The sequence below is a fragment of the Aptenodytes patagonicus genome, chromosome 7 (assembly GCF_965638725.1).
Source record: "Aptenodytes patagonicus chromosome 7, bAptPat1.pri.cur, whole genome shotgun sequence".
In the NCBI taxonomy this organism is placed as follows: Eukaryota; Metazoa; Chordata; class Aves; order Sphenisciformes; family Spheniscidae; genus Aptenodytes; species Aptenodytes patagonicus.
Window position 1 is genome coordinate 2,830,289 of NC_134955.1, and position 14,711 is coordinate 2,844,999.

General features: G+C 35.8%; 1 protein-coding gene across 4 annotated transcripts in view; it reads left to right on the forward strand.

Moving 5' to 3' along the window:
- Positions 1-14,416, forward strand: part of LOC143163088 (uncharacterized) — a 35,716-nt gene extending 21,300 nt beyond the window's left edge. For 2 of the 4 annotated variants that reach the window (XM_076343759.1, XM_076343760.1), the window contains exons 18-23: positions 742-789; positions 1,499-1,608; positions 1,882-2,050; positions 2,410-2,514; positions 2,793-13,571; positions 13,970-14,415. In XM_076343759.1, coding sequence (XP_076199874.1) covers positions 742-789; positions 1,499-1,608; positions 1,882-2,050; positions 2,410-2,514; positions 2,793-13,571; positions 13,970-14,134 — 11,376 coding nt within the window. In that variant the 3' untranslated portion in view covers positions 14,135-14,415. Of the gene's footprint in view, positions 1-741; positions 790-1,498; positions 1,609-1,881; positions 2,051-2,409; positions 2,515-2,792; positions 13,689-13,969 lie in introns of all 4 variants that reach the window. The other 2 variants (XM_076343761.1, XM_076343757.1) reach the window with 2 other exon arrangements.
- Positions 14,417-14,711: the final 295 nt, after the last annotated feature.

Sequence of the window (14,711 nt, forward strand, 5' to 3'; positions counted from 1 at the left end):
GCAGCTAGCAAAAATCTCTAAAGCCTGCTTTATACTTCCTAATTATGTTGGCAGAGAGTGTACACGTACTATATTATGCTCTGAAGTTGAAGCCTGTCACTTCTGTTCAGCAAAAGTAAAAGTCATTACACAGAGAAACTTGTTTGGAAGTAAGCTTTGTTATTTGTTTTAGAAACATAGTAAAAGGCAACGTGATTTTCATTATTCTTTGTAGGGGGCCTTTGTCAGAAGGTCCAGAATTAGATTGTGTTACTACTGGTGTAAGCCTCCTTCTTCTTGCATCCCTCAAGATTCTTTTATATAAGTGTGTGTGTGTATTATTATTTTTATATATAGAAGAAGAAGAAACTGTGTAAATATATATATATATATATAAAAAATTAATAATTTAATATTTATATATATACAATCTAAACCCCAGATATTAATTTGATGTATATTTATATTGTAAAATTATTCAATGAAGGCACCAAAAGGAACAGTAAAGTAAATATTTACCAGAAATTTTTTTTTTTAATATTTCCTGATTGATAAGTTACTATGTTTGATAATTTGTAAACCTTATTTTTGCTAAATGACACAACTGATCTCTTACTCGAACTCTTTCAGGCTTGGTGCATTATTCATAGTTCTTTATCTGTTAAGTTGCACATATATAAAAAAGAATTAATGATTTTTAAGATGAAAGACAACCTCATTAATTATTACTTGAGAATCTTGTAACAAAGCCTTTCAATACAGGTAACGTTTGGTGTAGATGAAGAAGGGCAGCTATTGAGGGCTGTACAGGTGTGTTCTGCCTCCTCCAAAATGCTAGCTTATTTTCATTAGAGGTGACAAGTTTGCCATGTTTGTCCTATTTGCTGTTAATTCTGGATATGTGTTCTGCTTTTGGTTTTGGTTGCTGTTGTCAGATTTTTTTTTTTGTGGTTTTATTTTTGAATTGGTGCAGTGGATCTGGCTAGAGTAGGAGATTTGTACTGTGTTTAAAAAAAAAAAAAGCTGTGTGAATGAAGCTTGCTTCCTTTTTCTTTTCTCCACAATCCCCCATATGCAGGTTTTTGCATTCCTTCAACCTGAAAAAAATAGGCAAAAAAAAATTTGCAAGTTTGGTACTGTCTTCAAACCAATGAGGAAAGTATTTTTTCAAAGCAGTAGCTTCCCCTGTTAAGATAAGTAAGCTGCCTTAACACAGTATGAGTGTGTGTGTTGTTTTGGGGATACAGCAATCATCCTTGAGTTCATGCTATCATAGCATTGCTGAAGGAGGTATTTCTGAAAGGTGGGTTGCACCTATTTGAACTAATATCACATCTGAACTTGTGATATTAGTGTTGTATTTTGCACTGATACCTGCTAAATTGCCAGAATAACGGTCTCTCTGACCATGTAGGATGTAAATCTGCTGAAGAGTCAGATTTTCACGACTCCAGTTATCATATCCTATTCTGGGTGTTTGTATGTGATAACCCTCTTCATCATTATTATTTTGTTGCAGAATGAAAATGAACGTTTGCAAACTCAACTCACCCAATTACGCAACCAACAAATGCGAGATGCAGAAAAGCATCAAATTCTGATCTCTGGCTTGAATGAGCAGCTTAAAGGGTAAAATAAAGGTTCTTTACAACTCTGTACAGGATTAGCTTTCTTTGCTTTAAGCTTAAACTTCTAATGAGAAATATAATCTCTTAAAACATTTGAAAGAGAGTTACTTCATTCCTGCTTCTGTTTGCAGTAATGTTACTTTTGTACTTGGAAGTTTAAATGGAAAGTGTAAAATTAATTATTCTTTTAGGAACAGAGTTTGGGGCTAATAAGTCTAGAAAGCTTAAAGCAAGCTTTGTTTTCAAAATATCTAAATACGTATTTTCTTCTTAGATTAAGTGACAGAAATAGCTTCCTTGAAACTTCACTTGGAGAAAAAGAACAAAAACTGTTGAGCACGACAGAAAAACTAGAACAAATTGAAACTTTGAGGAAACTGCTTCAAGAAAGGGATCTTCTGAACAAAGAGCTTGGTGAAAAGTTTGTGCATACTGAGCAAAAAGTAAGTTAAATAGTATTTAATTTATTAGAACTGGCAAGCATTAGCCATAACTTTCTATTTGTGTCCCAGCAGCAATATTGCTGTTTTCTGTATCTGAAGGTTTTTGCTCTGTTTCTTCACAGTTTTGTTCACTTCATGTAATTGCTTTGCTTTAAGTTGAGTGTAAGGATTTCTTAGACCCAACACAGAGCTTTGCGTGAAAGTAATTATGTTTTATTGGGGTGATAAGTTATCCTCGTTTATTAATTTCAAAGTATAAACTCCACTGTTATGTAAACTCAATATTATAACTCTAACATCACAGTTTTAATATAATTCTATATATTTCTATCACATTGACTTTTACTTTTAATACTAAGCTGAACGAAGCCTTAAAGAAATGCAGTGTTTATGAAGTGGAGAACACTGAGCAGAAAACAGTCATCAGTGATCTAACAGAAAAAGTTGCTGCACTGAAGGAAAAGGTAACTCATTAAAATAAAGTAAGAGAAGAAATGTTATGGCTTTTTGACATGGCCCATTTAAACGTCAGCAAAATAACGGCATTAGCTGCTAAAAATTACATACAGTAAAATTCCTGTATGCTAAAACAATTTAAAGAATAACATGGTTATCTTGTGACTATACAGTTGGGTACGGATTGATTACCTTAGATACTCGTTCTACGTGTGGAATGTAACTTCCATTCTCCCTCTAACATATGTTTGACGTATTCTTGTAACATTATTTTCTTGATGTTTAGACTTTGAAACAAGATGGCGTGGTAGAGTCGATGCAGCTGGATCTGGACCAGACAAATGAAGAGCTTGACAAATTGAATACAAGCCATTTAGAGGAAAGATCTCAACTTATTCAAGATCTCCAGAAACGTGAAAGAGAAATTGATAATCTTAAAGAAGCACTGGCAGAAAAAGACAGGGAGATGTCTGTCCTGTCTTTGAATATGACGGAATATTCTGAACAGGTTATCATCCTGAAGCGTCAAGTGCAATGCAAAGAGGAAGAAATACGAGGGATGGAAGAGGCTTTATCAAAGGCTGAAAGGGAAGCTCATTTACTGAAAGAAGTACAAACAGCTGATGTAAGAGATGCAAGCGTGAAGATATCTGTCCTTTCTGAGCAAAGTAATACGATGAGGCTAGAGCTAGAAAGAGTTAGAGTTGAGAATGAAGCTAAAACCAAAGAAAATGAGGAATTAATAAGACAAAGCAGTGAGAACAGCATTACAATTAAGGATCTCCGTTCTGAAATCAAAGCCAGCAATGTTGCATATCATAACAAACTTGCGGAGTGTGAGTCACAAATTACTTTGCTGAAAGAACAAATCAGTAAATCATCTGAAAAGCTACAAGAAACTGAGGATAAACAAAGAAAAGAAACCGAATATTTGAAATCTCAGCTTGAGGAAAACAATACTCTAAAGGAAAAATGGAACAATTTGCTTAAAGAGAAAGAGAGTAAAGCACAGACACTTGAAAATGAGTTAAAATCAATTAAAGATGCATATAACAAACTGGTTTTGGAAAATGCTAAAAAAGATGAGGAGCTGGCTGAGTTATCTAGGAAGCTTATAGAACATACCGAACATCAGGAAACAATTAAACAAGAATTACAAGAGAAACAAGAGTTCATTATTTCATTAGAGCAGAAGCTTGGGGTTTTGGAGCAGCAAAATGAAGAGACTAAACTTAAATTAACTGGAGATCTGAAAGCCAAAGAGACGTGTTGCAAAGAACTTAATAACCAATTAAATGAAATACATAAACAAATTAACAAGATGGAAATAGAGACATGGGAGAAAGCTTCAGCTAATAAGCAATTGCAGGCAGATCTTGAAGGGCAAGAAGAAAAATTGGCAGAGCAAATAAAAGCAAATGAATATCTGAAAAAAAGTATAGATGTCATGCAAAAAGAGAAGGAACAGCTGATCAGTGAAAATGAGAATTTATCCAAACTCCTGGATGTAAAAGAGTGTGAATTGTTAAAGAAAATCCAGGCTGTGGCAGAAATAGAGAATAAGTTTTCTGTTAGCACTGCTGAGTACGAAAGAACTCTTTCAGTACTAAATTGTGATAAAAACACTCTGGCAAAAGAGATTGAACAACTTTCAATACTTGCCAAGCAAAAAGAAAATTCAGTTGCAGAACAGCTGCAGGAGAAAACAAAGGAATGTAACGTGCTAGCTGATCAGTTGTTTGAAAGCAAGGAACAGACACAACAGTTGCATGAACAAATGCAATCACTTCTCATTCAGCTGAAGGATACTGGAGACAAAGAAATAAAGAAAGAAGAAATGTTAAATAATAAGTTATCTGAATGCAGTAGCCTAATCCAAGAGCTCAGCCATAGTAAGGAAAAGAATTTACTACTGCAGGAACAAATTCATATTGCAACTTTGGATTTTGAAGCTGCGAACAGGTCTCTAGAAGAGAAAATCCTTCAAAATGATTCATTACGTAAGGCAATGGAAGAGAGTAAGTTTTGTATTGTAGAGTTGCAGGATGAAATTAAAAGTCTTAAAGATGAAAAAACAAAGTTATCTCAGTTGGTAGAGGAAAGAGACCTGACTGTAAAAAGTCAGGGTTCAGAACTTGAGAAGTTTCATAGGCAAGTTTCTGAAAAAATGGGAGAAAGTACAGTGTTAAATAATAAGCTACAGCTATTAAGCAAAGAAGTGGATGTGCTTAAGCATGAAAAGGAGGACTTTTCAAGCTTATTGAGCGAGAAGTCACGTGAATGTGAAGTTCTTCAGTCACAGTTGGTACAGCAACAGTCTGAAATTACTTCAGCAAGGCAACAAGCACATACAGCAGCTCTAGAAAATGAAAAATTGAAAGTAGACATTGAAACAGTTAATGTTATGGTAATGAAAAAGTCAGATGAAGTAGCTGCTTTAACCTCACACTTGTCCCAACAAAGTCATAATATTTTAGCTCTGAAGGACCAAATTGATGGCCTCTTGATTGAAAAGGAAAACTTAAAAATTGTCTTTGACGAAAAAGAAACTCTCCTTTCTGAAAAGGAAGCTTTGATTCAGCAGATGAAAGAGAGTAAAATGGCAGGAGAAGGGCAATATATGCAAATCATTTCAGATCTGCAAAACCAAATACAAGCCCTAGGTTTTGAAATCAGCCAGCTTAGACATGCAGTGCAGGAAAAAGAAAATGAATTTAAGAGGCAAGCCCAAGAATTACAGTTATTAAAAGATAAATCTGAAGAGTCTGATGTACTTAGGGTTCAACTGTCTGAGAATATGGAGGTTATTTCTGACCTTCAATATCAGCTTAGAAATGTGACGGAAAAATCATCCCAGTTGAATGATTCAATTATACAGAAGGATGAATCTTTAAAACAAAAGTTAGATGAATACATCAGTTTAAAAGCACAGCTTTCTGAGGTACAGGCGTCTTCTGTTTTGCAGCAGAAACAGTTGGAGCTTCTAGCCTCTGAAGCGGAACAATTAAAAGTACTCGTTTCAGAAAAAGAATTAACCATCAACAATATTTCACTATCTAGTGAGAATTTAAAGACGCAACTTCAAGAGAAAGAGAATGAATGTGAGGTCTTAAAGAAACAGGTGGTAGAGCTGGAGGAAGTGAAAGTGAATTTACAAAAAGAAATACAACATCAGAAGAATGTAATAATTGAGATGGACCAGTCCTTATCAGAAAAGGAGTCATCTCTTAAGGAAAATAAAAGTCTCCTCAAAACTCTGAAGGAGAAAGCAAGGAAAGATGAAGAGAAGACAAATTTAATTTCTCAGCTCAAAAGTCAGGTACATGAACTAACACAAGAACTACAGAAATCTAAAGAACTAGTCCATGAGAGAGAAGGTGCCTTTTTATCTCTTCAGGAGAAAATTGAAGCACAGTATGAACATAGAACTGAGTTGAATGCAGCTCTTGAGAAAAAAGAAGTCGTCATTGCTGGACTGCTTAATTCTTTAAAGGAGAAAGATACCAGTATACAGTTGGCAGATAGCAACGTTAATGTTCTTTCTAGTGAGATTGAGGTTCTCAGAGAAAAATTAGAGAAAAGTGGTACAGCCATGAAAAACCTTACTAAGGAATTTCAGGAAAAGAACGAGAAGCTTGATATTAATCAGAAGAAAATTGATTCTTTGACAATTGAACTTGACTCGCTTAAAAACGAACATCAAAAAGCACTAGACCAAATAAGTACATGGGAAGAACAGCTACAGCAAAAAGATTTGTCTGTGAAGTCTCTGCTTGTGAAGTGCACTGAACAGGCAGATAACATAGCATGTTTGAAGTTAGAGTTGAACAATGTAAATTCCAAATCGTCTCAAGACTGCCAGGACAATGCGCTTTCAATAGTTAGTCTGCAGTGCCAGGTAGAGTCTTTAGAGGAAGAAAAAAATCGGTTGCAAGAAGATGCTGATAAACTGATGGCTGAAAACGCACAACTTGCTACATCTCAAAATCATTTGCAAAAGAAATTGGAAGAGCTCCAAGAAATCAATGAAAAACTAGAAACCAGCGAGAATTATTCAAGAATGCAGATAGATGCTGTCAAACTGCAGATGAAGACTGAAAAAGAGAAGTTACAGATGCAGGTTAGTGTGAAGGGTGAAGAACTTTCTAAACTAGAACTTAAATTTGAAACTCTAGAACAAAGTCTGCTTGAGTCAGAGAGCAAATGGGTGACGGAACTTGATAGGGCAACTTTACAAAATAATAATCTTACTGAGCAATTGAGCAGTTTAGAAAGTGAAATGAAATCAAAGGATAACAAAATCCAGTCTTTGCAGCAAGAGCTGGGTCTTATAAAAGAGGAATTAACTCAAAGCTTATCTCCATTACTTAGTAGTAGGCTTTTATGTAAAGAAAAGGCACAGACTTCAGATTCTGAACTGCAGCTAGCTGATAGTAAAATTCAGTTGGAAAAACTCTCCACTCTGATAACCACTATTTTGAGCAAAGAAACAGAAGGAGAACAATTGCAACTGGTGCTTTTAGAAAAACAAAAGGAAATAGACACCATGAAAGATGAATTAAAAAGTATGCAATCACTTGAGAAGCAGAAGGAGTTGCTGCAGAATGATATTGAAAAGATGAAGGGCAAATACAAATCTGAAATTGAATGTCTGTCAAAAGAAATGGTCGCAGTCAAGGAAACATTATGTAAACAACAGTCTCTCTTGCAAGAAAGGGAGGAATCTTTTGCAGAAATAAATAAGCAGGTTGAGTTTCTTCAAGACAAGATAAATAAATCAGAAGAAATAGTAAGAACCAGTCAAGAAAAACTGCACATTGAAGGTAAAAAAGTAGCAAGTCTCCTTGAAGAAATGGGAAAAAAAGATCAACTCATCGAAAACTTAACTTCCCAGGTAAATCAGCAGAAGGATTTAATTTCTGGTCTAAGCCAGCAACTGAAAGAAAAGGACTGTTCTGTTACCCAGATCATGGAATCATTGTCTAATGAAATGCTGAATTTTTCTGAAGAGAGAAACACATTAAATACCAAACTGCAAGACCTCGAAGCTGTTCATAATAGTTCTGTGGGAGAGCTAAAACGGGTATTGCAGGAACTTGAGAATTGTAAGAAAGAGCTGGAGCATAGTCAGGTTATGTTAAGCAGTAGGGAAGCTGTGTTCAAAGATTTAATGAATGAAAAAGAGGAGATGCAGTTTAATCTTGAGAAAATGGGCAAGGAAAAAGAGAATCTGAAAAAGAAACTTCAAGCAGCCTTGATAATAAGAAGAGATCTAATGCAAAAAGTTGGAAAACTAGAAAAGAGTGGACAGGAAGAAATAGAAAAAGAGAAAAAAAAAGCAGAGGAGCTGTTGAAGAAAGTTGATGAGTTAACAGACAATCTGAAACTAGTTGAAGTAGAAAATAAAGATTTTAAGTCTCATCTTGGAACTTTGAAGCAACAACTTTTAGAAAAAGATGCCAAAATAAGTGACTTGACTGAAATCTTGTCTTCAAAAGCTGCTTATTTAGAGGAACTTCAGGACAATATTGCAGAACTAAATGATGTCATTGCTGATAAACAAAATACATGTGCGCAGAACCAAAAATCTTTAGAGGAGAAGGACTGCATGCTTGCTCATATGCAATCTATGCTTGATGAAAAAGCAAGTGCATATGAAGAGGAACGTTCTCAGCTGCTCTTAGCTCTTGAAAAGGTGAAGTCTGAAGTTAAGAAGAAGGAAGAATTGTTGAAAAATTCCAGTTCAGAAGAGCCTGGTTTAAGTGGTGGGGACAGGAAGAAGTGTCTGGACCCCAACAATGACATGAGTGTCATGAATCAATTAAAAGAAGAAAAAGAAGCCTTAGAAAGGGAGCTTTTGGTCAGGAAGGAAGATATAAAAAAATTTCAGAAAGAAAGGGAAGAGCACACTAAACTTGCAGCAGATTTTGATGAACAAAAAAACCACCTTGAGCAACTCAAACAAGAACATAAAGCACTCTGGGAAGTTCTTCAAACAAAATGTGAAGAACTTGACTTCCTTCAGTTAGGAGACTACCCTCTAGGGAAAGAGCTGGCTTCACCTAAGGCAGTGCTGGGAGAAGAAGCAGCTGACCTAAGGAATTTGGAATCGGACAAACCAAGAAGCAAGGTTCAGGTTGCATCCTTAAAAGAGTCAGAAAACATGATCACTTCAGTGGCAAGTAAAGACGCTGAGTTAAAAGAACTAAGAAGTAATTATGCAAAACTTCAGGAGGAAACAGAAATGTTAAAGAAAGAGTTGAGAAAAATATCAGTTGAATTTGGTGATGAAAGAGAAGAAACAGTCAGCTTAAACTCTTTGAGGCAGCAGGAGCAGTACCAGGAGCAATGTAAGGGCAGCTTGTTGGAGGACATAAAGCAGCTGCAGAAAAAGCTGAAAGCATATGAGGCTGAAGCTATAGACATTAAGACAGCGCTTGAACACGTGAATAATGAGAAAGAAGCACTTATTAAAAAAAGTGAAGAGGATTACAAGATGAGCCAGGAGAAACTGCAGAGATTGAGAATTGAAGGTAAGAAGGAGGTTGCAGAAAAGAATGAGGAAATAGAAGCATTGCGTTGTTCACTTACCAATTTCAAAGATAAACTTGATCTGGAGAAGGAATTATTAAATGAAGCTATAAAGGAGGGCCAAGAAGCAGCCCGCCATTACAAAACGGCATTTGAAGAAATGAAGAGTGAAAAAGAGAAACTTCTCAGTTGTTTAGAAAAGTCCAGTTTGGAACTAATTAATATGAAAAAGGAGGTAAAACATTTCAGTGAAGAAAATAAAAAACTTCTGACAGAGCTATGTATGCTACGTGAGAAGGCTGAGATGAGTAGACCTGTGGTGTCATGCAAAGAGCTTAAGGAAGAAAATGATACTGAAAAAGAATTGGGAGAGTTTTGTTCGGAAAGTAATTCCCTTCAAGGAAAGTTACAAGGTAAAGGCACACGTTTTCAACTGTCAGAGACTGATTACTCCAGGAAAACTAAACTGAGAGAAGCAACAGAATGTCAAATCCAGAAACAAATGCGAATGATTGAAGAGCCGCTGGCAAAAACTGCAAATGTAAATGATTCTAAACCACAAGAGCAAAGAACTATAGCAGAAGAGAAGTCCAGAGAGCGCCTTCAAAGAAAATTACAGGCGGCTTTAATATCACGTAAAGAAGCCCTGAGAGAAAATAAGTGTCTAAAAGACCAGATTGATAAGCTGATGTTGGAAAGAGAAGAACTGGTGAACAAGACAGGTATGCTTGAACACTTGTTAGAGCTTGGTAGAGAAAAACAAAGTTCAAGTACTGCTTCTGCATTGTCTGAAGAGGAAAGCCTTGTTTCTGAAAACGCTAGGCTGTTGACTGAAAACGAAAACCTCACCGCGGCATGTGAAAGTCTTAAATCCACCATGGAGACGATAGTTCAGGAAAAAGAGGCCTTTTCTTTCCAGCTGAATACCTTAAAAGATTCTCAGACAGTTGAATTAACAGGATGGAAGGCTAAACATAGTGAATTAAAGCAGGAGTATGAATCACTTCTTCAGGCGTATGAGAATATCAGTAGTAAAATAGCAGATATGAGGCAAGTTATTGATCTCAGTAGAAAAGAGAAGCAAGAGGCTATTCAAAAACTCAGGGAAGGAGAATCTGAGAAGGAGGCTCTCGAGAAGCATTTACAAAAACTCATTGATGAAAATGAGGTTATTAAGAATCAACTGAAACAACTTGGTGAATCCAAGAAAATGGAAGTTGACGAATTACAAAGTAAAGCAGAAAGGCAGATACGTGAGCAAGAGGCAAGGATGCAAGAACACCAGGATCGTCTCCATGAACTCACTGAACAGAATCATCAGCTAATGGAGGAAAATGAGCAACTGAAACAAACTTCTGAAAATTTAAAGCAGGCTTTAGAGAAAATTCAGAATGAAAATGATATTCTTCATAACAACATCACTGTAACTAAAGCAGCTTTGGGAGAGCTCCAAGTTCAAATGGAAGTGTACCAAAATGATATGCAATCTAAAATCAATGATGCATTACATGAGAATGAATCATTGTTAAAGGACGCTAATGTGTTAAAGGATAAACTCTCTGAAAAAGAACAAGATGTGCTTGTCCTAGAACAAGAAAGAAAATTAATTTCAGAAAAAGCAAAAGAAACTGAAAAATCTTTGGACCATAAGAATCATTGTCTAACAAAGCTGGACATGGAATGTAAAAGTCTTACACAAGAAATTGTTAGTCTAAATGAAAAAGTAAAGATTTTAGAGGATGATAAATGTCTGTTACAGGAAGAATTAGAAAATGCACAAGAAAGTTCTTACAAAGTAAAGAATGAGAGAGAATTTCTTGAGACAGAATTGCTTAATCATGTTAAAAAAGTTGATCATCTTACTGATAGAATGAAATCAGCACAGGTACAGAATAACGTGCTGTTACAGCAACTGGAAGAATTAAAGGCAGAAAAATGTAACATGATTAGAGAAAAAGAAGAACAACAGTTACATCTTGTAAAAATGTTTGAGGAGAAGGTGAAAAGTGCTCAGAGGGATAATAATGGGAGTAAAAACAAAACAAAAGAATTGCAAGAACTCTTAAAGGAGAAACAGCAGGAGATCAGCCATTTGCAAAAGGATTCTATAAAGTTCCAGGAGCTGATCCTGGATTTGGAAAGATCTGTGAAACTGTCACAGTCAAAAAGTGAAAAATTCGAAAAGGACTTAAGTAATACGTCAGAAAAGCTTGCGAAGTCAAGTGAAGAAATATATCAGCTCAAGGGAAAGCTTTCTTCACAGGTGAACTTGTTGGCTCAGTCAAAGAATGAAGTGGGCAGGCTTACAGATGAGAATCTAAATTGGAGAAAAGAACTGAAGAAGAAAGAAGACGAGCTACACGTTCAAAAGAGAGAATATGAGAGAGAATTGGAATTTAATCTTCAACAATTAAAATCGGTTCACAAAAGAGAAATTTTGAACCTAGAAGAAAGACACAGTGCCCTTGAGAGAGAAAAAGATAGGGCAATTAGTGAGATTCATGGTTTGCAAGACGAAGTTAGCATTAAGGACTCTCAAAACAAGAGACTTCAAGCAGATTTGAATGCGGCTTTGGCACGATTAGCTGCTTTTACAAAGTGTATGTCCTCTCTTCAGGATGACCGGGACAGGGTAATCACTGAAATGAAAACCTGGGAAATGCAGTTCAAAGAGGCCATCCAAAATAAAGAGAAACAAATAGAAGACAGTAATAAAAGAATAACGTCTTTACAAGATGAATTGAAAGACAAAATTACTCAGATTCAAGAACTGAATATCAAATATTCTGTGGTAGAGGAAACAAAGGATGAACTGTATTTGAGGCAAAAATCTGTTGATACACAATGCTATGAAGAGCTCTGCAGAATAAAAGAAGAAAATACAGTTTTTTTTAACAGGCAGCAAGAATTGGAGAGTGTTCTTCAGTCCAAAGAAGAAGCTTTGCAAGCACTCCTTAAAGAAAATAATTCTCTTAATCATCTCATAGAGAATAGTAAAAGTGCAGGAAGAGAGATAAAAACTCTGGAAAGTAATTTTACAAGACAGGAACAAGAGTTGCAGCAGCTTCTAGCTGAGAAGGAAAAAATTAATGCTGAATTGCAAAAGCAGATTACCATTTCTGAGCAAATGAAGATCATGTTAAATAATAAAGACAAAGAAATTTCCTTACTCATTTCTTCAAAAGGTGATGAAATTTCTGACTATCTGATTCAGGTACAGACTCAACATAGAAAACAAATCAAAGAGTATGAACTTCAGTTAAGGTCTTTGCAGATAGAGAGACAACAATCTGAGGAGTCCTGTCAGAGGATGGAAAACGAATTGAGAAATCTCCAGATGAAAGCAGACAAAGCAGGTCAAGATAAGGCTGCAATTGCCAGTGAAATAGATGCCTTTAAAAAATCAATGTCATCTCTTCAGAATGATCGGGATGATCTTTTTTCTAAATACAAAGAGCTGGAACATCTTCACCGAGATGTCTTAAATCAGCGGGACAGTCTTATAGTTGGCAATGCAAGTGAGAATAATGCTTTGAAACAAGAATTAAGGATACTGCTCAATCAGATAGATGATCTTCATTCTGAAAATGCAATGCTAAGTGCACAGCTGATAAAGTATAGGGAGGATCTTAACCAAGTTTTATCTCTGAAAGACCATCAGTTGAAAGACTTACTTAAGCAGAAATTGGATTGTATTAAAAGCCTTGAACGAGAAAAGTACGATCTTCAAAAACAAATAAAAGAAATGCAACTTTCCAATGAACTGCAAAAGGATACTGTTGTATCTCTGGAACATGAAAATAAAAAATTAGTGTCTAAAGTAAATGATTTGGAATCTTTAATTGCATCATTAAACAAAGAGAAACTTGTTTCTGAATCTGGAGAGAAACTGCGAACTAGTGATAGCGTTCAGAAAAAAGAATGTGTATCAAATGGACAGTATGGAGAAAATCTTCCGAAGAAGATTCAAGAACTCCAGAAATCAAGAGGCGGAAATACTAAGGGTGCAGATGAAGAATACAGTAAGACTCTTTTGACACTTGAACATGGAGATGAACCTGGTGCTTTTGCAGAGAAGATGATATTAGAAGTTCAATCTCAAAATAGTGAGCTGAGGTCCCAAAATGAGGCCTTTGGGAAAGCAATGACTGCTCTGCAAAATGATAGAGATAGGATAATAGAGGACTTAAAGGTACTTCAGAGCAAATACATATCTGAACTCAAAACTGAAAAAAAGAGAGGAGATGAACTCGAAGCTGAATTGGATGGCTTTAAATTACATCTTATCAGTATGCTCAAAGAAAATTCTCTTCTGAATCGTGTTATTTTTGATGCTGCAGATAAGGTTACACTCGATCAGATTGCTGATGAAATTGAAAATCTCTGTAGGACGTTTGTTAGTCGTGAGATGGAGATGAGCAGGCTCTCTTCTGAGTGTGGGAATTATGTTCACCAGATTGAAGCGTTTTCCAAGGCTATGGCCAGTCTTCAGGATGACCGAGACAAATTGCTGCAGGAACTCAGCAATCAGAAGGTAACTTCTGAAACAAAACAGGGCACAGCTTCATTTCCCATTGGTTGCAACAGCATCAGTGAGATAGATTCTTTTAAAAGTAATTTGGATATGCCTCAGAACAATAGGGAAAGATCGGTAAGTTTTAATTAGCTACATCACTTTGTAATTTTTTTTTATGCAGAGAATGCTTAGAGACACTGGATTCTGAAGTTTAACTTTGAAATTATGTGAGTGCTGAGAAAACATTGGGTGACTAGAGAAGGTGTGCTTACAATTTTGGGAGTTTAGGTAAATATCCTGTTAAACAGGAGCAAATGGGGGAAAAAACATTATTCTGTAATTAGAATTCTAGCACTAATAAAACTTCAACCATATAGTTTTCATTCCAGTTCACTAATCGTGTTTATTAAACATAGGCTAAAGAAGGAGCCAGCTTTGCAGCTGTTGAAATATCAAAACTGAAGACCAAGGTCGATGATTTGGAGAAGGCATTGCATCAGACAAAAGCCTTCCAAGCAGAAACTGAGAGAGAGATTGCAACATACCAGAATGAGCTTGCTGGATTAAGGTATAAATGTTAAAATTAACAAATAGTACATGTGGCGCTTGTTTAGAGTTCTTCAGTGACTTCACAACCTGACATAAAGCTGACACAAAACCAAAATTATGTATAGTTTAGCAGGAAGTAGGATAAGAGTATTTCTGTAATGTGCGAAATCAGCTTCCACAGAGTTGTCTTTGTTCGTGGTTATCCTTCTATCTTTATGTAATGGTCTCTTTGTTTATGTAAAGTTTCAGGCAGTCTTAATTGAATGTTTTCTGTTCTGTTGGTGACTTGGATATATGGAACTACAGTTTAAGAATCTTATTTCAATGCTTGGTATTATATTCTCTTCTTAGAGTAACGATTGATATGGCTGAACATTGCCCTCCAAATCTCTTTTTTTAAAAGATGTCTGAGGTGTTGCGTATTTGGCCCAACTACATGTTGAAAATTAACTTCATTTCACATTTGACCATTATTTTTGTAGATTCAAGAGTCCGCTTCAGCACTGTTCACATCTTGCATCATCTGTGACAAATGAATAATGTGACACCTTGGGCCTGATTTGGTGAATGCATCATGAGGTCTGCTTCAAAGAAGGCAGTAGGCATTTT